The sequence below is a fragment of the Pelodiscus sinensis genome, chromosome 32 (assembly GCF_052426305.1).
Source record: "Pelodiscus sinensis isolate ZL-2025 chromosome 32, ASM5242630v1, whole genome shotgun sequence".
Taxonomy (NCBI): domain Eukaryota; kingdom Metazoa; phylum Chordata; order Testudines; family Trionychidae; genus Pelodiscus; species Pelodiscus sinensis.
Window position 1 is genome coordinate 1,243,486 of NC_143083.1, and position 26,971 is coordinate 1,270,456.

The 26,971-nt window shown below is 40.4% G+C and overlaps 1 protein-coding gene across 4 annotated transcripts in view; it reads right to left on the bottom strand.

The window, feature by feature from the left end:
• Positions 1–284: 284 nt before the first annotated feature.
• ELAVL1 (ELAV like RNA binding protein 1) overlaps positions 285–26,971 on the bottom strand; it is a 133,442-nt gene continuing 106,755 nt past the window's right edge. For 2 of the 4 annotated variants that reach the window (XM_006122441.5, XM_075903339.2), the window contains one exon: positions 285–13,390. In XM_006122441.5, the coding sequence (XP_006122503.1) occupies positions 13,066–13,390 (325 nt within the window). In that variant the 3' untranslated portion in view covers positions 285–13,065. The remainder of the gene's footprint in view (positions 13,391–26,971) is intronic. The other 2 variants (XR_012896752.2, XR_012896753.2) reach the window with 2 other exon arrangements.

Sequence of the window (26,971 nt, forward strand, 5' to 3'; positions counted from 1 at the left end):
TGTTAATTAATACATGGTAAATTGTATTGCATTAAGGTCAGATCTTTGCTATGTGGTAGAGTTCTGGCTCTTATGAGTCAGAAGTAGCAAGTACTAGGTGTTACACTAGTTTTGTAGGATGAAACCTTACTTGCAAGCCCTTTGCAACATACATCTGTCTACAAACCCTGAAGCCACGTGGTAATTTGTTCTGGAGCTTCTACTTTTCGAGTGGAAGAAGGCTAATTCCTTAACTTTGTAGTTAACTAAGGATACCTCACAGCAACTAGACAAACGTGTCTTGCTTTAATAGATTTTCTTCCACACATAGACTGCTTTTATTTTATATTGGTGGTGCACATCCAAACACTACAATATTTGTGTTGCACATAAGAAATTTGAATCCGGCCAAGGATAGAAAATGTTAGAGGAAACACATAATGCATAATGAGGGTGCTGAAGTCTAGATCAGAGGCCCCTAATCAAAGCAAACAGATGAACAGTACTAAAGGCTACAAACTGCCTAGATGACAAATTGTTGCTCTGAGGCAATGCAAAGACCCAGGAGAAAATTTGAGAACACATACTGACAAGGTCAGATCAGACAATATCGCCTACTGTTGCCTTTAGGAAGTCCCAATTTGAAGTAACAAATATCAAAGCAAGGTAAACTGGAGGACTCAAAGAAGTGCTCGGCCAATGGTGCCTTCAGAATAAGGAGATGATTGGTGCCATCTTGGTATAGACTCTGTGGCATTTAGCAGTTGATGCCATAACTGAAGTCCATTTTCCTAAACTGCTGAAGTGGTTGGTGGAGGCACTGAAGGTTAACATGACTTGAGGATGCCAGTGCATGGGTTCATAAAAGATACTATGGATGCAGGAGCACATTCATTAGCCCATTCCATATGACAGCAGTTGTCACCAGTACAAACCCTCAGTGCCTTGCTAAATCCTTATTTACTTTGGTGGAACTTAAAACTCATGAGTCTCATTGGGTCAGCCATAAATCAACCTCATTTAAGTTAATGCAGGCATCTAGGTTGTTCATGCTGGGATTCTTCAAGTACATGGTCCACCTCGGTCAGTTATGTTCTGAACCACGGCAGATGAGGTCAGTAAGGGACATTGTTTCATTGACTTCCACAAGTTCATTGACTTCCAACAACTTCCACAAGTACAAGGGTTGTCTTCCTTGATCCATTCCTGTAGTAAGAAAGGATTATAAAGAAAAAAAAAGGATTATAAAAAGGTCTATGCAGCATTGGTAAAACTAGAAAGGGACAAAGATAGGGAGAAGATGCCCAAAAGAGCTGAAAATAATTATATTAAAGGCTGCCGAGTCCCTGAGGAAGCAACAGTGCTTTCTCCTTTATGGGACAAGGACATGATCAGGATAGAGAAAGTGATGACATTTTGCATTAAAGGGACTTTGTTGTGGGAAAGAAATACAGAGATTTGGAAACTCAGAAGGGTATTGTTCTTCCCCAATTACTTATTTAAAAACAATGAAAGGAGGAGGGAATTTAAATATTACATTTTTATCCAACTGCCAATTCTCATTTGACATGCTTACCTCTCTCATTAAGCAACCATAGTTTCATGCCCTGCCCCAGGCGCGCGGTGCATGCGCGGTGCTGGTCCCAGGTGCGCTCCCCATGTGCCGCGCTGGCCCTGGGCAGCACCACCCCATGGCGCGCGGCACATGGGGAGCACTGGCTCCGGGCACGCAGCTATAAGCGGCCCCGCCCCTGGGCGTGCGGGGAATTGTCAGCCCTTCCCCCGGACGCGCAGCGCAAGGGGTCGCTGGCCCCAGGCGCACAGTGCATGCGTGGTCCCGCCCCCGCGGCACCCGGAAGTACCAAAAGGTTGGGGACCACTGCAGTACACTGTACCTCCTGAGAGAGACTGCACAGAAAAATCAGTCTGTGAGAAAGAGAATGATGGGACGAGAAGGGCTTTACATGTATGGGGGCGCACAGAATCAGGCTTTATACTACACTTTCGAATTCAGGGTGGTTGCAGATCATAATAGCATAACCCCAACAAATAGCTCTAATTTATAGAAGCCTTACTCAGACGGACCTGCAGCCCATAATCTCTGCAGTAGTGAGTGTTACGAGCATGCTTTCCTTCCATGGTTCCTGGCATCACTCCTACATTTGACATAGGCGCTGAATCTCCACTGGTCTACATTTTGTGTAATCATTTATCTCAGTGGATATTGTTTTATCTTTACTTTGTATTACAGGAGGCCCCTGCTTTACGACAGCCCAATTTACGACCCCCCCACACTTACAACCCATTCTGTAAGTGAGAAAGAGGCCGAAATCCACCGACTTATGTCCTCAGCCCCGCATTTACGACAGCGCATGACGCCCGTCATAAATGCGGGCTCAAGTTTGACACCCCCGACTTGCGATGCTATCCCAATAACTGATCGCGTCAAGTTGGGGGCAGCCTGTAATGACTAAACAGTTTGCAGGGACACAGAATCAGGTATGTTGCTTTTGATAATTTTGATCCATTTGGAAGATGGGATTTCAGAGCTGTTCCTGCTTGTCATGGTGATCAGGTTAGTGAGCAAACTGTGAAGTTAGCATTTTCACACTACGCTTTCGAAGGTTAGACATCAGCATATACTACTGATAACCAAAGAGTAACAAAACACTGAACACAATTTAGACAAAGACAACGCTGGAAACAAATCTAAATCCCATTTGTTGGGCTCAGCATATTTAAATGGGGTTTAGATCTCCTGGTGAGCTTTTTCTCTTCGCATATGCAGTTCCTGGACAAGCTTAATCCAATATGTTGCAGTAAACTCCACTTTCACAAGTTGATTCTAACTGATAATTTTTTCCCTTTTTAATGGAAAATCTCATGGAGGGCAAAAAGCGGATGACTTACCTTACTCTTACTTACTTGACTTACTCTTTAATTGCTAACACAAAATAATTAAGCTTAACATACTCCTCTGGACACAAATGGCTGCTTACTGCTGGAATCAAAGGAGACAACTTCTAGGCTAGACAAAGAGACTAACTTCAAAATGGAGTTTCTCTTGAAACAGGGTTCCTATGAGAGGAAGAGACTCGTCATGCTTCTTTCTAGGATCTTCAAAGCTGGTGGCACCTGACCTGCTGCAGAGAATCAGCTGGGATGACCTTCCATTAGACTCCAGCCACATGACGCCCAGAGGAGCCTAAGAGAACAATAATAGAAGCTCCACTAATTTTCTACCCAGTGCTATTTCAGAAACCAGCTGAGGACCATTTCATCTGGTCCTGCCCACCTGATTGCTTTTGTCACTCTGCTTGTGTGTGTGCATATATGTAAATATTTTCTTTAAAGGAGATAAATCCTTTTGTTTCCTCCAATTTCCTGGTATCTTTTTTCCTTGAGTATTCACTTGGAATCTTATGCAGTAATGTCCACCACAGAGAAGATGCTTCTACTTCAAGAGAAAAAATTTCTCTCCTTCCCAATCTCTTGATTTCAAGGAAGAACTTTTAAAGCACCTTCATTTTTTTATTTTTGCTGTCCAAATCAGGCAGAAAGGGAACATGTTATGGTGTGGGATAACCTTTCCACATTAATCTTAGCATAAATACAAGAGAATTTATAATGTCAGGAATAGATATGTTCTTTCTTCACTTTTCATCAAAATGTATCCTTTTTCCGAACTAGTTTAGAAGCAGTTAAATTAGCACAACAGCAATCTTAAACCATTTCTTTACCACACACCTCTGCTAACGTCTCATTGGAAAAAATTTTCTTTACAATAAAAGCTCCTCAAACTGAACCTGACATCTGAGTTAAACTAGATTGTTTGAAGTAAAATGGTTAATTTAGAACAGTATACTATGCAGGCAAAAAATAAAATCCAAGATACAATATTGGATTTCTACAGGAGCTTTAGCTGGAACACTTGATTAAAGACGTGCTGCTTTGCCCTAAATTAGAATTTATAGAAAAAGTTACTGACTAATAAAAAAATAGGATCTGGGGCATTCCTCAATCCATTGCTATTGAGTTGCTATCTGAAAATGTTTAATCTTGTTTTATCTTCATTGCTTGCAGCTGATCCTCCTTAAACCAATTGGAATATATTGTGTTCCCTGTCACAGCATCTGAATGATCCACAGGGAAAGCTTGGAATTACAATACATATGCAAATTCAATTCAATTAATTGTGGACTTAATCAAGATATGGGGTGGTGGAATCTTTATCAATGAAGGTGCTAACTACTTTCTGAATGGTATGCTTCCTGCCTTTATCCATCTACTGACTTCGATCTTTATCTACTCAGGTTTAGCACCCTCTCTCCTGATACTTTATACATAGAGGTAAGGGGGATGGGTGACAGAACATCTTTCTGTCCCCCCTCCCCCCCCACCTCGTTTCCTTCTCCTATTTATTTCGAGTTTCCTTATCCTCTAATCATAACTCTGGTCATCTGAAGAAGTAAGCTGTGCCCACGAAAGCTCATGATACCATCTACATGTTCTGTTAGTTTTTAAAGTGCTACCAGACCATTTGCTTGGAGGTTTTTTTTTTCTGTAAAAGACTAACTCGGCTACCCCCTGAAGCTCCTGAATGCTCCTTGAGCATCCATATCAAGGCCAGGAAAGGACTGCAGGAATGTAGGAAAGAATTCCCTTGGCACAGTAACAGCATAGGATAAACAAAAGTAGCCCAAGGTTGCTCACCTTCCCAGACCCTATCATCAATCAAAAAGAATGATTTCTCTGGCTGAAGAATAATGTTAGCGTAAGATGTAAGCTAAACCTCACCAGATGCTGGCCTCAGAGAGCATGGTTTTCTGACAGTGAATTAATGAAGAAAAATGAATGTGTCAGTTGAACACACAGAAGATACAGGGAACAAATGAAAGCAGGGCACTGAGATTCAGCTGGACAGAACACATACTGTTCTACTCAATGAACCAAAAACGTTCATGGCCTCTGTTACCAAAATTTATAAAATCTTCTGAATGTAAAACCAGATCTTACCACTACTTCTAGGAAAAGGCAACATTTAGACATGAGACAGGGAAAAGTCAATTGAAGTTCACTTCACCTTCCCATTTGATTTGAAGTCTGGATAGAAAGTTCTCATTTGCAGGTAGAACACTCCAATTCAAATGTTTACATTCAGATTTGCAATTCAAGCTACAATCTGGTTAAAATAAACATCTTTCTGTCAATGTAAACATCATCATTTGGCAGAGAAAACACCCAACATTTTTCCTGAAAAAGTAAAAAGTAAACCACATTCCTTATTTCAATTCCCTCTCTGCTGATAACATTACAAGTACTCAAAATCTGTACTGTAGTATCTCCCTGATTTTCTCATTTCATAAATGAACATAATTTAAATACTTCTGAAAAAATGTCACTATTCCAATCAGTTAATGCACAGTGTACAACAATAATCCCACCTCTGTGGAGAAAACAGGTAAGTATTTGAACAATTCAGTAAAAATTACGTAAAATCCTTAACTGTTAGTTTATATTTAAAAATACATTACTTTTCATTATAATTTAATCACTAACATTATGAAGTTTTGAACAGTTTAATAAAAATAGTAATGAAAATGTGGTAAAAAACAAAAATCCTGTTACATATTATTTACTTTGTATTTTTAAAAATTCTGAAAATGGAATGAAAGATTTTTGTGGTTTTTATTAATTTTGAGAATACCATTTAGAAAACAGAATGCTTGTAACTCCATCCACAGGGTTCTATAAAACTGATTCTCCTTTAATGGGACCTTTAAAGATTCAGTGTTCTTGAACATAGTTAGTTTCGTCGTTTAAAAAAAATCCAAGAATATGAATCATTATGCAAACTGAAGTTGGACTTTGTACATTTCTGAAACTACTAAACTCAACTAATTACATAAACACTCAAAATAACACAATGGGATGCAACTTCATTTTAGACATTTGGAAAGCAGTGTCATACTTTATTTTAAATAAACCCATGTAAAACAAAGTTAAAATGAAAAAAATGGTACCTGAAAAATAAATTATTTGATATAAAACAAATCAATAACTTAAAAGCATACTAATATACAAAATGATAACGATATACTGTACAGTATGGGAAACAACTGATAAAGCCTTCTGTCCCACAAACAGATTACTTTTAAACAAAATGTTACATAAGTTAAGAGAAATAAAATCAGTAAGGAGACTAGAAGTACAATATTAAAACTTACTGGTCAAATAAAGGTTTATCCCAACTTATGATGCTTCAAATGTCTCAAGTAATTTTCTTCTTAATGACCAAGTGAAAAAGTTTAGCTATATCACTGAAAAGTTGTTTAAAAGTTTAAAAATAGGGAACAATAATTAATATGAGAATGAAGTTTCTAAAATGTGAACACAAGAATTCAAGGTGGCTGTTCCACTATTACTGAATTTCCATCATCACAGCAACAAAAGAATTTAAGTGTCGAAAATTCCACTCAACAGAAAAATATTTCTAGTTAAAATTGTTCCGGTAAATTGTTTACCAAGTATAGTACACAACAAAGAATTGCAGCAAGATTGAACAAAGCAACAATAGGTTTTAAAGGCAAAGCCACTCGGTGCTTTGTGTTCTGTCTTAGAGATCATAAAAGCTTTAACATCAATTGTGTTTTTACCATGCACAGGGGAAAATATACACCCAACTTTTCATTAAATACTACATATGAATGCTATAAAAAGCCTACAGAAAGCTGTACCTGATTAGAACTAAGACAAGAAATTTAGAGACGTTAAACTTTAATTTTCAATTCCATTGGTTATACCTTGGACAAATTAAGTTGTGCATTACATGAAAATCTCAATTTAAAAAGGGGAGCGGGATCATTGTGTTTTCTTTGAAATCCATGTATTTTCATAATATAGTAGAAACCCAGTAGCATATACTATAGATTACAATGCTTAGCCTTCTGATCAATATCAATCTTACAGTGCTGAGGTTTCCCAGCATAAACAAGAAGTGTAGACACAATATTAAGGAACCTTCATTTAGCACAGCAGAAAATTCTTCTGCCATGAAATAGAGATTAAAGAAACTGTGGTACAAAAGTGATAAATTGGGTCCTTAACTAAATGAATACAACTCCACTGACTTAAATGGAGGTGAGCCCATTCATGCTTAGCGTGAATGTGGTCCCTTCACTCAAAAACTAATTATTAGGAGCCAAAAAAAAATAGAAACAGTGTAATAAGGTGCTTGCTCAACAATGTTACAAACTTACTTCCCCATTTTGGAAGTAATATTTCAGTAACCTTATATCAGAGGTAGTATTATGACAAAGTCCTAAGTGAAGGGCGTGCTCTGTGTTTTAAGAATTATGGAAAACCAGGACATCACCAATATTTCATTAAAAAGTTGTGAATTTTTTAAAAGTTTCTACAAACTACATAAGATGTTATAGGTAATTATATGCCGCCCTAATTCCAAAAAGCAAATGTGTTAGAACTAATCAAGTACTTTTGGGGATACCCTTATACAATTAATTAGTACATATTTTATTATTATAAAACTGTATACATTTAACTTTAATCACTCCAGCTTAGAATATTCTGAAGCTGAGACCCTTTTCTGACATTTCTGAAGAATCTCAACCACTTTAGGACTTCGGGAAATATCTACATTTTAGTTGAGACTTATTTCAATTGCTAAAAGTTGTCTCTATAGTAATTGCTACAGTAATTTATTTGAAAACTTTGAACTGCTTTGTACAAATAACATTGCTACAACTTTGTAAACTCCTATAAAACAAATGTGGAAAAGAGGAAAGATATTCAACGCCATTTGGTCATTTGCAATATAGTAAATGACCATATACTAATCACCTACATTTAACTGCAGTGAGAGTCATAACCTATTCCAATGACTTGAATACCTCAATATTATTAGTGTGTTTTCTGATGCTATCATAATGCAGATGTACTGAAAAAAAAAACCCAAGAGGAAAGAAAAAAAATTAGACAACACTGAGGGGGATACTGCCCTGGTGAGTGATGCCTCCTGCTCTTCCCCTTCCATCCACAGCATGATCTTGAAATACTTCACAGTCCCAAACCAACAGAATGGAAGAAGAGAGGTTGACATACACTATAGGGGAGGAGGCAGCATGACTGTTTTGGCTTAATTCTGTCCCCCTCCCACCTCGACCTCATATTAAAGTGGAGGCACAGGATTCTAAATTAACCTAAATATAATAGCTTCAAGGTTAAAAATACCCTTCTACTTACTCTAGAGATCATGGGAACAGTTTGCAAATAGGAGAATTAAGGGATCAATGTATTTGGAACAGACTAAAAACACTATGACAAGTTGCTTACTTCATCTCAGTTCATAGCTTTCATGATTCTCTGTATTATTTTGTTGCTGCCAACTCCTGTGAAAGAGCTGTATTTATCTTTGCATCTAGTAAAAAAGCACATCATAGCTTCTTTTTTTTTTTTTTTTTTTTTTAAAAGGTGAAATTCTCCCTGTGCAAATGCCAACACAAGTCTATATGGAAGGCTAACGTGGCACACAGGCTTTGTTAACCACCTACACAAGGGTGAATTCCATCCATATGGGATCTTGCAAAGTAAGTGAAAATGGATTGTTGGAAGGTTTAATAAATATTACTTATATTAATATAATACAAGTAAAAAACTGGAAAAAACCAATTTCTGAATACTTTTCCAATTAATTTGACTTCTTTTGAAAACATTGAATTTTACCAGATTAAAAATATTTAATATTTAAAATGTCTGTAACAATAGCTAATGCCCAGAACATTTTCATAGAATTTCAGACGTCATTTCATGGTTATAATTAGGATACTTTTGCCTTACCTATAAAAAGGTCTCATCTTAGAGTGAAACTCCAGCAGCAATGCCCATGTCAAATTCTGGATGCAGTCCTGTGCAGACAACGTGTTTAGCATCCAAATTCTGGTCCTGTAACAGCCTAATTGGAGCAAGAGCTGCAAGAGCCACAAGAGATGCTTGGCAAGACAGACAAATACAAATAGAAAGAAGAGGAAAACATAAGGAAGGATGCAAAGATTCCCATCCAACCTAAATTTCATGATGGAGAGCAGAGTGGCATGAAGAGAAGCAGACACATCTGCAGAAGACTAAGACTACTCATCAACTCTGATTATAGAAATCCTAGAGGGAATGAAAGAAATATCAGCTGAGATGAGTGCCCAAAGTTCTGAAGGAGGACCAACTATCAAAAGATTTGCAGGAGCAAATGCTAACAACTGCATTTACCAATAGGAAAAGGAATCCACCTTTCAAAAGCCAGGAATCTCTGTGTTTGGGAGAAAATGGAGTAGCTGAATACTATTAAATGAAGCAAACAGATCCATTTGTGGGTTGACCCACATGGAAAATGTTTGTGTTACTGATGTTCTCACTTGCCAGTTCCTTTTAGTATGCAGGTTGCCTAGAACAAAAGTGAATTTGAATTTTAAACTGACTAATTTTTCGAGATTATATAAACTGCCAAATTTGTTCTCTCAGAATGGCTGGTGAGGAGATGTAATGAAGGAAACCCTCTGCCCGCCAGACCCACTGTCCTTGATTCCAGGATGGTCAGATTCTTCTTTAGCTTTGTTGGACAAGAACCTTGACACAGTTTGTGACAAGTGCAAGCTCCATCCTTTGAAACCTTGTAATTCTGATGACAGAATTATCCTGGAAACATTACTTTAACAGCAAATTTCCCTTCAATAAGGATTTTTTACGTTACACCTCCTGAGTGATATCTGAACCTGGAGAAAAAGTAAATTATGCTGAGGCACCTTTCCAATTATCTTATACAAAATTAAGGCCTGAAGAATTTGTGTATGAACAAAACATGTAACTACAATGCTGGAAGTGTTGATGATCCAGGTAGAAAGTGAGAAGTGTGTAGCGTGCTGAATGATAGACACACCAAACAGAAGAAATAATTGATTACACTCAATTCTAATAAGATTAAAGACTGCAGAATTCAGGATGGAAACACAGGGATTGAGAGAGAGCAGCAGGCCTGGTATGGGTCAGAATTACCCATCTGGTTAGTTATAAAAAAAAAGTGAACATAGGCCTCCACCTGTGCAGTCAGACTGGAATTTTTAGGGACAGCAACAAAAAAGACTTTATATCTAGCCAGAGACTGAGCTTAAAGTGGCTCCTAAACCTGGATAACTGAAAGAGAAATGTGTAGCCTTACTGTCTGGCTAATTATGATCCCCTAAGGAATTAAACAAATGTTCTTCTCCCCAATTTTCTCCTAGCTAGCTGAGTTGTAGTTTGCGTGGGTGAATGGCCTCGCTGATAGATTAAGCATTCCCCACAAAACTGTTTAAGGAACCTTGGATAAGATGAGTCCTAGAAATAGAGTCCAAGTGTGAAACCAGGAAGTTGTATCTCATTCTTACTGAGCAAAGATGTAAGAAAAAAATCAGTATATTGCACGAAGCAGCCAACAATGGAGAGCTATGTCAAAGTCTTCAAGGATAATGGAGAGAGTTGCCTTTACTCTTTAAGAGCAGGGTTTGGCAAACTCACATCAATGAAGCTTTTGATATGCCTGCATGGGCCAGAGCCATTTGAATGGTTTAATATCATAGAGGCATCATAATCTCATTTTAAAGACTGGCCTGTGCAGCTCTCTACCAAACCCTTTACTGCAGCTGCCCTGTTCTGCTAAAATGTTTCTTAATGAGCCTTGAGATGAAAGGAGCTACAAGAAAGACTCCAGGATCTTTATAGATGACCTCTAGTGAAGGAGTCAAGGGCTGGTAAAAATGTTGACAGGACAGATGAGAGGACTTTACATAAGAATCTCAGATCTAACATGGGAGATATGGGTAGAGCAATCCCTGCAAGGCCGCTGAATACCCCAAACTAGCTACAGGATACAAGAAAATATGGCTCACTGGAAGGAAGCATGAATGATTGTTTGGAAACAGTGGAAATAGGAGCCAGCCCAATGAAGAGTTCACAGAGGGCCAAATCTCTACCTTTTACCTAATGGCAGCTGCTGGTTTTAGAGAACATTATCCTACAACTATCTGATACTGACTATACTTCTTGGAGCATGGATTACATGGGAACAGCAAAAAGGAAAGGCAGCGCACATTAGGCAGCAGAAAGCACTTAAATACACTGCACTGGAGCTAGGGCAGCTCATTTAGTATTGCCAGAGAACCTACAAAAGAGGTCTGCTCTTTTCTGGGCCCTTCTGAAGCCAGTAGAGAAAAGCTGTGTACAACCACAAAATAGCCAACCACTGAAGTAGTAAACAACCGCAAAAGGTGCCTGCTGCACATTAAAGGAAAGGCCAACAGCTCACTGAAGAAAGTGTAAAGAACCAAAAAATGAAGTACGGAAAAGGAGATCATAGAATTCTAGGGGCAACACAGGACTCCATCTCCTGATGCTGAAAAAAGAGAAATCAGAGTAACGATGGAAGACAGGATCCTAAAATGTTTGGGCATCACACAAAAGTTCTGCACAGAACTGCCTCCAGAATCTGAAGTAACTACGTCTTGGAATTGGTAAAGGTTCACTCAAAAGATAATTGCTGACAAGTCATCCCAATTTCTGCATTTCCTCCAGACTCTGAAGACAACACAGATATATTGTTCCATTTGTCTACACAGTAATATACGTGTGTTTCACTCAGTGTCTGGCACATACTTTCTATGCAACAGATTTATTATAATGCTTTTGTTTTTACACAAATATTTTCTCCTACAGATCTGTCAAAAAGATTAACAAATTTTAAATTTTAATGATCTATATACTTTAAAGCATTACTCTTAATATTGGACAATGTGCAATAGTTGGCAAAAAAATATAAAATAAAAAACAAAACAAAATTTGAGCAAAACAAAATCAAATTTAATGGTCTCAAATGCAAAAGTAAAAACAAACAAAAAACACAAAAAAGCAAAAGAAAATTAACAGAAACAGAACAACTCAAATTTTCAAGGCAGTCTGCAGAAAACTTAGGGACTAATCTTTAAATCTACAAATCAGTTTTTGTTAATATCTAACTTGCAAGAAGTACGTACTTTTCTGCTGAGTGTTCAATAAGGAAAGCTAGTTGTCAAAACAACATCCTATTAAAATAGAAAAATCTAACACTCGTTAGAAGGGATGCGAGAAACACAATGCTCAAATGTTTATAACTGTTTTTACAAAATGGAACTATCCTTAGGAATTCCAACTATAATGATCTTTGAAAGTGAATAATTATCTTTCCGCATTACAATGTACCAGTAAGTAGTGCACTATGCATTAAATATTTGGACAGAAGAAATTCAGTTTGATCAAGTAGAAACATATTCATACTGCTTTTGGAGTTTCGTTTTGACTCTGAAACCTTCCAAGTTTCTCTGAAACTCTTTGGTCCATTCCTATGAAAAACTGGGCTTTTTTTTTATGAAACCTTTTAATTTGACAACAGTTCAGTGTGCAACTTACCTCATCAATGGTGTTAAAAGTTATGCTGGCATGCTACTACTTATAAGACCTTCATGCTATGAAGTCTAATCCTCAACTAGATGTAGCAATGAAAATTACTTTATAAAGCAAAGTAGTGCTAACTAAAACATCAATATTTCTCAACTTTCCCTCCTCCCCCATCAGAGAACTGGGGGCTGGGGAGAAGAACCATACTAACAGCATCCACTTGACAGTTTAAAAAATTTTTTTTTTAAAAGTTCCAGTTTTTGTAGACAACATTTAACAGAAGAAATGTTAGTCTCATAAGTGAAAGCATGCGTCAATTTTACCACCATCTAGAGGGTCTAATTAATGCAATCTACTTAAGAGTTTATGGGGTTTTTTTTAATATATATTTTTAATGAAATAACTTAAGGAACTTAAAATTGGTCTAACGTGTGGGATTTCAAACATTTGAACATGTCAGTTGCATCCCAGAGTATAAAAACCTTTTTCACTTCTCATTTAGACTAAGACAAACACTTGTGAAAATTGGCGCAAAATGAGTTTTACACTAACAAAAATGTTTTTAAACTTCTGTCACTCAATTATCTATTCCATACAAAAAGCACGAGCAAGTTATTTGTGGGACTTGTTGGTTTTGAAGGAAACCTGTAAGATTTTGTCCCCCAGGCGGTAGCCATTAAGACTTGCTATGGCCATTGCAGCTTCTTCATAGTTTGTCATGGTCACAAAACCAAAACCTTTGCACTTGTTGGTGTTGAAATCTCGAATGACTTTCACATTTGTAACCGCACCAAAGGGACCAAACATCTGCCAGAGGATTCCCTCATCAGCATCTTGACCAAGGTTGTAGATGAAGATACACCAGCCAGAAGATGCGTTTCCTGGAACATTTACACCAGAAAGCCCACTCATGTGATCTACACCCATAGGAGAGAACCTAGCAAATAAAAAGCACAATATTACATGTAAAAGTTCAATACAATAATAAGTTTTAACTTGAAAGGGAAGCAATTGAGAATATTTTCTATATAAGCATCAAAACTTCTAGTAAGCATAAAATATTTCACCTTCCTCATTTATCTTAGGTCAATCAAACTGGTAGCTGGTAGAGAGAAGCATTAAATGCAGCAATAGCGCTACAATAATGAAAAACTGCATAACAATAGCTAGGCAACGAAAGCCTTGATGATATGACAATCATTAAATAGGATATACAAAAGGCTGATTTAGATACTCACATATTAGGGATGACTTAAGGAAGCAACATAGAACTACTCAGTGCTTAAAAATAGGCCAAGAATCTGTCCCATAGGCCTCAAGCTAGCTTTAAATCACCTTACTTTTGTCTACAAGTGGCTTGCATCAAATTCCTTCCTGGAGCTGATCCTGCTTGTACAGCAGGGTGTCCAGGTCTCAGAGGTCACAGGGTTTTCTGTAGCAGCAGATACAGCTTGACACTTTCCCCACCATAAGTATCTAAGTTTAAGTATCTAAAAGGGTGTTATGAGAAGGGAGAAAAATTGTTCTCTTTGGCCCCTTGAGGATAGGAGAAGCAGCAATAGACTTAAATTGCAGCAAGGGAGGTTTAGGTTGGACATCAAGGAGCTGATAGAGGAGGTATCTGAGCCTCTAGCTATCATCTTTGGAAAATCATGGGAGACAGGAGAGATTCCAGAGGACTGGAAAAGGGCAAATATAGTGCCCATCTATAAAAAGGGAAATAAGAACAACCCAGGGAACTACAGACCAGTTAGTTTAACTACTGTGCCAGGGTCCAAGTTAACGGAGCAAGTAATTAAGGAAATAATCTGTAAACACTTGGAAAGTGGCAAGGTGAAAGGGAACAGCCAGCATGGATCTGTAAAGAACAAATCATGTCAAACCAATCTGATAGCTTTCTTTAATAGGATAACGAGTCTTGTGGATAAGGGAGAAGCGGTGGATGTGGTATACTTAGACTTTAGTAAGGTGTTTGATACAGTCTCACATGATGTTCTTATCAATAAACTAGGTAAATACAACTTAGATGGGGCTACTATAAGGTGGGTGCATAACTGGCTGGATAACCATACTCAGAGTAGTTATTAATGGTTCACAATACTGCTGGAAAGGCATAACAAGTGGGATTCCGCAGGGGTCTGTTTTGGGACCAGCTCTGTTCAATATCTTCATCAACGATTTAGATATTGGTATAGAAAGTACGCTTATTAAGTTTGCAGATACCACCAAGCTAGGAGGGGTTGCGACTAATCTGGAGGATAGAGTCATAATTCAAAATGACCTGGACAAATTGGAGAAATGGTCTGAGGTAAATAGTTTAATAAAGACAAATGCAAGGTGCTCCACTTAGGAAGGAACAATCAGTTTCATACATACAGAATGGGAAGGGACTGTCTGGGAAGGAGTATGGCAGAAAGGGATCTAGGGTTTATAGTGGACCACAAGCTGAATATGAGTCAGCAGTGTGATGCTGTTGTAAAGAAAGCAAACATGATTCTGGGATGCATTAACAGGTGTGTTGTGAGCAAGACACGAGAAGTCATTCTTCCACTCTACTCTGCGCTGGTTAGGCCTCAATTGGAGTATTGTGTTCAGTTCTGGGCACTGCATTTCAAGGAAGATGTGGAGAAACTGGAGAGGGTCCAGAGAAGATCAACGAGAATGATTAAAGGTCTAGAGAACATGACCTATGAGGGAAGGCTGAAGGAATTGGGTTTGTCATTTAGTTTAGAAAAGATAAGATTAAGGGGGGGACACATGATAGCAGTTTTCAGGTATCTAAAAGGGTGTCATAAGGAGGAGGAAGAAAACTTGTTCATCTTGGCCTCTGGGGATAGAACAAGAAGCAACGGGGTTAAACTACAGCAAAGGAGGTTTAGGTTGAACATTAGGAAAAAGTTCCTAACTGTCAGGGTAGTCAAACACTGGAATAAATTGCCCAGGGAGGTTGTGGAATCTCCATCTCTGGAGATATTTAAGAGTAGGTTAGATAAATGTGTATCAGGGATGGTCTAGACAGTATTTGGTCCTGCCATGAGGGCCGGGGACTGGACTCAATGACCTCTCAAGGTCCCTTCCAGTCCTAGTATTCTGTGATTCAATCAGGAAAAACTTTCTGCCTGTCAAAGTGGTTAAACACTGGAATAAATTGCCTAGGAGGTTCAGGGATGATCTAGACAGTGCATGGTCCTGCCAGCAGGGCAGAGGATTGGACTCAATGGCCTCTCGAAGTCCCTTCTAGTTCTAGTGTTAAGATTCTATGATAAGGCACCAGAGAAACTCCTGCTCTCACCTGGCTGCTACACCGATCGCAGGCAGACCTCAAAGTCCCTACCATGCTAGGCAGGGAAGTACTAGAGATTCCAAATAACTTTATATTAGTTGGAATAACCCACAATTCCTCGTACAGCATTAATGTCACAAACAGTGCATTCTAATTATATTTTGGTAATGTATTCGCATAACTGATTTTTAATTTCAGAAACTATCATTTTTAATGTATTAAACTGCCATTTCAGTTGTTAAGGCCTGATTCCATAGTTTCTGCTACCAAACATAGATTAGCCATGAATGTATAATTTAAAAATAGTATGCGCCTTTAAAAAAAGTAAATCCAATGGGCTTACTTTATACCCATTTTACACTAGTAAAACTCCTGTTACTTCATGGGAGTGGACTCCTGATTTATATACAACTGAGAAGAGAACTAGATTCAACATGCCTGTTTTTCCTGACCCCAAATATACATCCCTCCCCCAGAATCCTGTCTTGACTCTTCTTGCCCAATGACATCTCAGAATTTCTGAACCGTTGCTCTTTTCTGTTTTGCCTTTTTTCTTATTCCCTCCCCCCCCACCACCACCACCACAATCCCTAGCTATTTCATTACCCTCTCCCCTGGTCTATTCTGCTAAGTAGTAAATTAAAATCAATAAAATTTTAATAAAACATTAGGGTTGCACAGGTAAGCAGTCAGATCAGCAAGTGGCAAAGTTAAGGCGAAAAGTACAATTTCATCTGTGATCCCATACATGTACATAGTTAATCTAAATATTCTACTTCATGTGTACTGTTATACAACTTCTGATCTATCAGTTCTTACTTAAAAAAATAAAACCGTATTGGCAAAGATGTGCACATAAGCAAGGATACCCATCTCAGATTCCTCCTCTTAAGAGGCTAAAAAGCGACAGGGATTAGAGATGTAAAGGGATAACTGGTTACCCGGTAAGCATGCCTGGTAATTGGTTAACTGGTGGGGGGGGGGGGGCACTTTCTCTAGTCCCCTCGGCCGATGTGACAGGCATGGCCAGAGTAGCCCCCAAAACGCGGTGTGGAAGTCCCTGCCAGGCCGGAGCAATCCTCCAACCATGGCATGGCAGTCCTTGTCCAGCCCCCCTGCTGCAGGATCACACTTAACCCCTTAAACATTACATTTAACTGGTTAACTTTTAACCAGGATTTTACATCCCTATCAGGGATGATATTAAAGTAAACTACAAAGAGTAACTGCAACAAGTATTTTCTAAAAACAAACACGGAAAACAGGTTTAACATTAAGAAAAAACCAATCAGGATAAAATATTCCCCAAACCACAACAGATTATACACATTTCATATTATATATATAGGCTATGCAGTGTTGTTGTAGCCATGTTGGTCTCAGATAGAGTGATAAGATAGGAAAGGTAACAGATTGTAAAAGCTTGTTTCATTCATCAACAGAAGCTGGTCCAGTAAAATTTACTTCACCCACTCTTGCTATGTCTAGACTACGAAGATTCAAAAGAGGATATGCAAATTATGCAGGAATTTGCATATCTTCTTCCGATCTCACTTTAAAGTAGTTGGGACAAAGCTTTTTCGGCAACCCCCCCTTTTTTGAAAAGCCGGTTTTCCTCAAAAAATGAGGCTTACGTGGCTTTTAAAAAAAAGGGTGGGGGGAAGGAGGTTTGCTGAAAAAGCCACGTCCCGACTACTTTCATTTTCGAAAGCTCTGCTTTCAAAAGTGAGATCGGAAGAAGAAATATCCTCTTTTGAATATTCTGCATAGTCTAGATGAGCCCTCTGTGTCTAAAGAAAGAACTAAAATTTCCTAAGTTGCACATTTCTACCCCTGCTGAAGACAATCTAGCTAACACGGTTGATAAGATAACATGGTTTATTAAAAGCAAAGCTTTTGATAGGGTCCCCACAGTATTCTTGTCAGCAAATTAAGGAAGTATGGATCGGATAAATGGACTGTAAGGTGGACAGAAAGCTGGCTAAATTGTCAGGCTCAAATGGTAATGATCAATGGTTCAATGTCTGGTTGATGGTCGGTGTCAAGTGTCCCTGGGGTCAGTTCTGGGGCCCTTTTTGTTCAACACCTTTATTAATGATCTGGGTGAGGGGATAGATTGCACCCTCAGCAAGTTTGCAAATGACACTAAACTAGGGGGAGAGGTAGATATATTGGAGGGTAGTGATAAGATCCAGAGTGACCTAGACAAACTGGAGGGTTGGGCCAAAAGAAATCTGATGAGGTTCAATAAGGACAAGTACAGAGACCTGCACTTGAGACAGAACCACCCCATGCACGGCTACAGACTGGGACCACACTGGCAGCAGTTCAGCAAAAAAGGACCAGGGATTACAGTGGATGAGAAGCTGGATATGAATCAACAGCGTGCAAGGGCCAAGAAAGCTAATGGCATATTAGTGTGCATTAGAAGGAGCATTGCCAGCAGAAGTGATTATTCCCCTTTATTTGGCAATGGTGAGGCCACACCTGGAGTACTGCATCCAGTTTTGCCCCCCCCCCCCATTACAGAAAGGATGTAGACACATCGGTTGCCCTCTGCTGGATCCTCTCCAAAATGATTAGGGGACTGGAGCACATGACCTATTAGGAGAGGCTGAGGGATTTGGTTTTATTTAGTCTGCAGAAGAGAAGAGTGAAGGGGGATTTGATAGCAGCCTTTAACTTCCTAAAGGGAGGTTCCAAAGAGGATGGAGAGAGGCTGTTCTCAGTGGTGACAGATGGCAGAACAAGGAGAAATGGTCTCAAATTACAGTGGGGGATGTCTAGGTTGGATATTAGGAAAAACAATTTCCCTAGGAGGTTTGATGAAGCACTGGAATGGGTTACCTAGGGAGGTGGTGGAATCTCCATCCCTAGAGGTTTTTAAGTCCTGGCTTGACAAAGCCCTGGCTGGAATGACTGAGTTGGGGTTGGGTCTGCTTTGGGAAGGGGGCTGAACTCGACCTCCTGAGGTTTCTTCCAGCCCTAGGATTCTATGTTTCTATGATATTTAGTCTAGCAGTGCCTTTCCACGCCATGCATGTGCAGTTGCCATCTTGTGCTGTTTTGTCAGTTAGCTGTGTGTACTGTGTGGGTCCCTCTACTGCTTTTCTACCAGAAATCCAACAAGGGACTCCAAAGCAGACAGACATCTCGAAGAACCATTGTTAGGGGGGGGGGCTGGACTCGATGACCTCTTGAGGTCCCTTCCAGTCCTATTATTCTATGATACTGCACAACACGAGTAATTTTTCCTTCAAGTAGTGTCTCTGTGGGTTCTCCACTCAGGTTACTAAAGAGTATTATCTGCAGTGTTATGCGGAGGAGAGCTTTGGAGTCATGTCCAAGAGGTGGCAAGGACAGCCGTGCCCACAGAGGTGGATGGAATTGGTCCCTGCTGCAATGTGTAGCGTTGTGCAAAAGTATGATGGAGGACTAGGTAGCCACCCTGCAGCTGCCAACAAGGGGCAAGAAAAGAAAGGCAGTAGATGTTGCCATTGCTCACGTAGAATGGGTGGGATATTGCCATTGCTCTTGTAGAATGGGTTCTCCTGTGGCAGGAACTTGTTGCAAAGCTTGTAACAGATGCATAGAGAAGTTGATATCGTTTTGATATTTGCTGAGCGGAGATAGCTGTTTCCTTAGAGGGACTGAAGGTAGATATAAAAAGTTTATTTCATATTCAGAATTGTCTTGTCCTGTCCAAGCAGAATGCCACAGCTTGACGCATAGTCAGGGTGTGTAATATTCATTGCCTAATGGAGTTATGATGTTTTGGATAGAACGTGGGTAAACATATGGGCTCACTGATATGAAAAGAGGAGACTACCTTTGGTAAACACTTCGGGTGTGGCCATAAAGTAATCTTATCTGTGTCTGCCATCAGGGCTGCAATTTACCCTCCTCCTCTGGCCAATGTGATTGCAACTAAATATGCTACTTTCATGGCCATTTTCTGGAAAAAGGACGTTGCGAGAGGCTCAACAGGAGGTCTTGTTAGGGTATTCAAGACCAGTGGTAGATCCCATGGTGAGAGCTGTGGCCATACATCATGACGTGTCTTGCATAGGCCGGAAAGAAAACATTTCATAATAGGGTGAGCAAACATGGAAACATCGTCCACTAGATCGTGAAAGATTGTGATGGCCGTTGGGTGGACTTTTATGGAGCTATTTCGTTTAAGAAAAAACTAAGAATGAGTAAAAGTAGCAAAAGAACTGGATTAACCAAGTAAAAATTTCTCTTTCTTTCAGAAGAAATCGCACTGCTCACAGACAACTCCTGCCGAGGATGGTAGAAAAGGAACTACTTTGCATGTGCGCAAAGCTAATGGACAAAACAGCACGCGATGGTGACTGCGCATGTGTAGTGCAGGAAAGCACTGTTAAGCTAAAAATCACCAACTGTTGGTGCAAGGATGCTCTGACACCTGAGTGGAGCACCCACAGGGATACTACTCAAAGGAGTAAATATATTTACAGAACTACTATATGACTACCTTGAAAATCTCTAGTATGCAGAAAGTTGGTGATTTCCTGCCCTACCAGATTTACATACGAAATGCCATGCAAGGTTAAACTAATGAACCTTCTAGAACCAATGCAAGAAGCATCAGGGAAAGGTGAAAAAAATGTCCAATGCTAAACAACTAGGGAATGATCTGCCTCAATTCCCCCCCCCCTCAATCTTAGATAGTGGCCAACTTATGTCCTGGAGCATACTATTTCATAGCCTTTATATTTTTGAGGTTCTAGCATTAGGAGTGTGAGTGACAGCTACCTATCTGTAGATTTATTAAAAAAATATCTATTTTTAAAAATCCTCAACTTTACTATCCTGTGGCCAAGATTTCCATTACTTTATAAATAAGCATTTCTTTTTTATTAGCATTAAATTTGCTGGCTTTTAACTTTTTGGCTGTTTTCTTGTTCTAGTATTATGAGATATATTTTAGATCTTCGTTTACCTTTGCTATACCATTCACTACTTTACATATCTGTCATGTCCTCTTGTCTCATTTCTAAACTAGATTTAATTTATTCAATACCTTTCACACTTAAAATATTTTATTTGTTTGTGACATTAAATTCTATATTCTTTACAAAATTATGCTTATATTCATGTAACATGTCTTGCATAAAGGATATTTTAATTAACTCATGTAAGATCATTAGAAAGATTATTAATGACTGAATATGATTATCCTGTTTGTGCACATGTATAATTTTTCATCTGAAGTTAGGAATATTGACCAATGGGTTTGTAGATCAACTATGCTACTTTGGGTGATGCCCACTACTAACATTTTAGGCACAGCGATGGAAAACCCAGAAAGGGCAAATGGCCCATCAGCAAAGACAATACACTGTGAAAATGTTTGGAACTCCTATGAATGCTGTGATGCTAGAGAGTCCAGTGAGTTGGTCACCTGATAATAACTACCCTCTTGGACTGCTGTACTTTCCCACTAGGGGTAAGGAATCAAACAAAGGATTTCTGCCTTATGGAAATTCTATATAAGGCTAGGGAGGAAAACAATGTCTTCAGTTCATTTTTCTTCTGCTTTCCTGCCCAAAGAGATACTTGGAAACACCCGGAAAAAAAAGAACAAGAATTGGGTGAGGAAAGAGGAGAAAAACTGCTTGATCCAGGCTAGCATGATCCCTCTAACCCATGAAGGACACCACCTAAATAATATCTAGGGAGAAGAATTATTATTTGTAACCAATTATTTAGTTTATTTAGCTTAGTTTGTGTACTCTATTTTTTTAGTAATCTGCTTTGTTCTGTTTGCTACCTCTTTAGCCACTTAATAAACTTTTTCTTATTTAATAAACTTATTTCTGGTTTACAATGTAACTCAAGTTATACAATTTTTAACAGGAGTGGGAGGACAAGAAATTGTGCATACCATTCTCCACATTGATGGAGGTGGCAAATTCTATATAATTTAGGGTTGGTAATCCAAGAGGTTTTGGTAAATCCCTAATACTGAGTCTTTCCAGAGCTGATTTTAGTGCATGTATAAGTCTTCAGCTGACTGTGGCCCTGCCTGTGTGCTTGGCTGGAAGAGGCTTGTGAGCCTGGCCCAGCAAGATAGGTTAAAGGGTGCCCAGGCTAGCAAAAAAGGTGATGTCATTGACATGTCAGCATATTGGATGACATCAAGGCATCAACCCCCTCATTGTCTTTCCCTAGATCATTCTGTTCTAGTTGTATCTTTTTTGGGATGAGCTGTTCAGAACTGGACATAACATTCCATGTGAGAGTATTCCCTCAATTTGCATAATAATGACTTACTCGATTCCTTTATCATCGTTTAATGTTGGTTTGGACACATCTGCACACTGAGCTGAGTTTTTTTTAACTGAGTTTCTCCTGAGTGGATTAGATGCTAGTCATGGTTCAGATCAGTCCATTATTTACTTTAAGGGTTGCCAACCTGTGGCTCCAGAAGTTAACATGTATAGGCGCTGACTCTGGGGCTAGAGCTAGTGATGCCATTTTTCCAGTGTGCTGGGAGGTGCTCATTGATTAATCCCTGGCACTGCCCCAGACTTTGCTCCCTGATTCTACTTCTTTGCTCCCTTAACACTCTTGCCCCCTTACCTTGCTCCTGTGGCCAAAGAGTCTCCTGCACATAGGAAAACAGCTAATCACAGTGGGCAGACTGTGCAGAGGGGAAGGAGAGACACTGATTGACGAGTCTACTAGCACACACAAGAAGTTGAGGATGGGAGCTGATGAGGGGTTGCTGACTTATTACTGTGGCTCTTCGGCAATATAAATTGGTAAATTTTGGCTCCTCCTCAGGCTCAGGTTGGCCACCCCTGGTTTACCATATGGGTGCTGACAACAACTTCACATGCAGGCTTTCCAGCCTGAAACAGTGAATAATGTAATCCCACAATCATGGGTTACAGAGAGCAGTCCTAAGTGAAATAAGAGCATTCAGTATCAACTTTTCTCTAGAATTCTGATGTGCTATTGCTCTGTCTAGACCAGTGGTTTGCAAACTATGGGGTGGGCCTCCCAAGGAAGTAAAAGCTATGTGTTTTTTCTGATATTTGGGAGGAGGGAGGTAGAGCTCTGGCTTTCAGCCCTAGGTGGCTAGGGTTTATGCAGAAGGGCTCTACATACCTGGGAAGCAAGGATAAAATGGGACAGCAAGGGGCTCTCCTTCCCTATGCTGCCCTCTTTCTCTTACTGAGAGGCGTCCCAGGTTGGGGATCTCTCCTTCTGCCCACCCTGAAGGCAGTAGGGCTCTGGATGTCAGCCCGGGATAGCAGCAGCAGCACAGAAATAAGGGTAGCATTAAGTCTGGTGTGAAAAGTGGCATTAATAAACATCGCTTTTCACAGTGTCAGTCTTAGTTCTGGGCTGATGCAGGGATGGCGCTGCTTTCAGAGTTGGGTGCCCAGCCAGCAGCCACTGCTTTCTACTTTGACCTGTAAGCTGGGTGGCATATGTACTTGTGAGGAGTGAGGGAACATAAATGACTACAGACAAAGAGGGGGGACATGATGAAATAAGTTTGAGAATCACCCACCTAGAAAGACCAAGTACTGTGGAAGTGAAGCTCTTCTCTGTGGGCTTTCCATTCCATGCAAGATGCAGCAAAACTTTTTTTAAAAGTTACTAACCTCCTGCAACTGTTGTTCTTCAAGATGTGTTGCTCATATTCCATCTAATGTAGGCATGTGCTACTCCTGAACACTGCTGCTGGAAAGATTTTTCCTTGATAGTAGTTGGCAGATTTTCTCTGATGCCCCGTGGAGCCACCCTTTCACAGTACTGGTATATAGGGCCAGTTGGCCCTTCACTTCCTTCTTGCTGGCTAACTCCAATGGTGGGTATTTTGGAATGGAAATGAGCTTCATTTCCCTAAGTACAGTTACAGGAGGTTAATAACTCTTTTTCTTTAAGGTGAACTCCCAAGCACCTGTGCAGGTGGAGGGATGGGAGGGATGGGAATTCACTGACTGAAGAAATACTCTGCTGACGTTCGCATCGGCTCTAGCTTGCTGGGTGATGGTGCAGAGTGATGCAGTCAAATGGACTGGCTACCACATTCCTGCTCTACAGATAATTGAAACCTGTGCCACAAACATAGCTGATCATGCCTAAGTTCTTTTTAGAATGGGCTGTCAACTGAGTAGCTGGGATACAGGGCATAATCCATGATGACATTGCTGGGCTGAGACTGGACGGCCTTTCATTCTGTCCATGGTGGCTAGAAACAGTTGTCCTAAAGGGTTTAAGCCCTTCTATGTAAATTATATACACCCAGCTCACTTCCATTGAGTGGAGTCTCTATTCATCCCTGTTAGTATGTGAATTAGGACAGAAGATGGTCAGAAATATACCTCATGTTACTATGAAATTGCGAGAGAATCTTTGCCAGAAAGAACAGATGTGGACACAACTGTACCTTGCCCTTGAAAAAGACTATGATGCAGTGGTAAGAGCTCAGATCTTTCAGACCCTTCTGGCAGAAGTAATGGTGAGTAGGAAGGCCACCTTCTAAATAAGATAGGTAGAGCAGAGAATACATTGCTAGTGGATCGAATGGGGGTTCTGTTAGCCTTGCCAGCGCCAAACTGAGGTCCCAACGAGGTGGTGGCTGGTATACCTGTGGGTATAGCCATGTCAGCTCCTTAAGAAAATGGCCACAGACCAAGTTTGAGAAGACCCATGGGTGAAAGTCTCAATGACAGCTAGATGGACCTTATGGATGACACTAGGCCTTGCAGCTTTAGGTGGAGTAGGTATTTCAGAATAAAGGGCAGTGATGACTTATTGAATGAAACAGCCTTTTGTGCTGACCAAATTGAGAATCTCTTCTACTTTGCTCTATTAAGTGACTATTAGACGACACAGTGCTCCTTTAAAGCACCTAGCAAACAGACCTGTAGGAAGCCAGTACTGCTGAGTTCAGCCATGGAGCTTCCACATTGTAAGGAGAAGAGATTCTAAGTTCAGATAACAGACGGTCATGATCTTGAGAGATCAAGTCTGGATTCAACAGTAGGCTGGTCGGTATGTTCGTTATGAGATCTAGGAGAACGGTGAGCCAGTATTAGTATAGCTTGCTTGGGGCTATCCGGATCAGACAGGTCCTGGCATTTTGACCTTTAACAGGGCCCTGTGTAAAGAGTGATGGAAGGAAACGTGTAAAAGAGCTGATCCATCCAAAGGAGGAGAAAGGTATCTGAGTGAGCCTGGGCTGTGGCTTAACAAGGAGCAGTAGTGAAGACACTCCTTGTTGTATTTCATTTCAAAACAGATTTAAACTGGGGATATCCCACCTCTGGAAAACATCTGGGTGAATGGATCACTCATCATGGTTGGAAAAGGATCTGCTGAGATTATCCGCTAACTCATTCTGCAACTTTAGAAGGTATGGAGCTTCGAATGGATTGAATAGGATATACAGAATTTCCACAGATGAACAGCAGCTTGGCATAAGGGGGAAGAGTGCACTCCGCTCTGTTTATGTAAAGCCTTGCTATTGAGTTTTCTGAGGACCGACACAGTTACTCTACTGATGGGGTTGGAAAGCATGGCAGGCTAGGCACACTGCCCTCAATTTGGTCACACTGATGATCATGGAGAGTGCCTCTAACAACCAGAGGCCTTGAATTCTGAGGGTTCCCAAGTGAGCCCTGCAGCCCACTGCCATTGTGTCTGTGATACAACACATTGTTAGTGGGGATCTCAAGAACAGCATATACCATCCCAGCATCTAGTCAACAAAGGAAGGAGGAAATTACTGACAAGGGAAGTGAGACCATCTTGTCAAGATGGGGGTCAACCTGGTATGTATACTGACATTAACCAAGACTTGAGCATTCCTAGTCACTGTCCTTTGTGTTGAACTACATAGATGCATGACGCCATATGTACCAAGAATAAGGATTTTCTTGTAGCAATGACTGGGTGACCTCTCAGACTCTCTGTGAGCACTCCTATAGCTCTGAACCTGTTTTCTGGGAGAAAGGCTCTGGCCTGGATTGAGTCGACCATAGCCCCAATACATCCTATCCTTTTAAAAAGGGAAAAGGTGGATTTTTGCATGACCTGGAAGGTTGACTTTATGTTTGCCTGCACCTGGTCCTTGGATTCAGGGCCGGCCTTAGGCTGATTCCCCAGCGTGGGGCCCTGCGCCTAGGGAAACGACGCATGCGCCGGGAGCATGGTGCATGCATTGTGCGCCCGGGGGGGCCACACCTGCGTTGTACTCCCGGGGCACTGTGCATGTGTGGGCCCCTGGGCTCACAGCGCATGCATCATGATATCCAGGAAGCACGGCGCATGCATCATACCTCCGGCACGCAATGCTTGTGCCATGCCGCCCGGGGCCCTGCGCATGTGCGGCCCCGCGCTCTGTAGAGCCGCCCTGCTTGGAGTGACCTCTGACAGTCACGTAGGCATGGAAAGACCTGAACTCCTTGTCTCCTCCGAAAGGCTGCAACGACTGTCATGCACTTCACAAATACACGAGGAGCTGCTGACAGGCCAAACAGGAGTAGTGTAAATTGGTAGTATTTTTTTTGTAGTTGACAAACTGTTTATCACCCCTCATCTCCTTTATCCCCAAATAATAACACTGAAGAATTAGAAGATCTAAGTATAATTAATGCCAATCAATATTGTTTCATGAGAAAATATATCAAACAAATATGACACAGTTCTTTTACAAGATAATAAGTATCGTTAAGATATCTCAGCCTGCCAAGGTTTGACACAAGACACTGAACATATGACAAAATGCCAACTGTGGAACAACTGTTATTGTGTTGCACCAAACAGATCTCTCCGCAACACAAACTGCTATTCGCAGACAAGGATATCCTCAGACAGAAATCAGTATTTGCTCAACTGTAAGCCTCTATTCCCAGGAATCGCAGAAGCCAAAGGAAAAGAACATGGAGCCACTGCTCTGACAAGACAGCACCCCACACTGGCAGCTCTTCTTGGCCATGTGACTTTACCACCCCCCCAAGCTCTTCCACACAGCTACATCTCCTGTCAGGGGTCATACAGCCTCACTGGGGGTGGGGCTGGTATAGCCAATTGGCCAGAGGGAGCTTCTGATGCCGACAGCTAGCTCCTGGGAACCACAGTACCACTTTCTTCTCCTTTGGCCACTGAAATTCTGAGTAGAGCCCTGTGGTTCAGCAAATACTAATTTCTATCCACAAGATAGAAACTGCATCCGTGCAGGACTCAGGC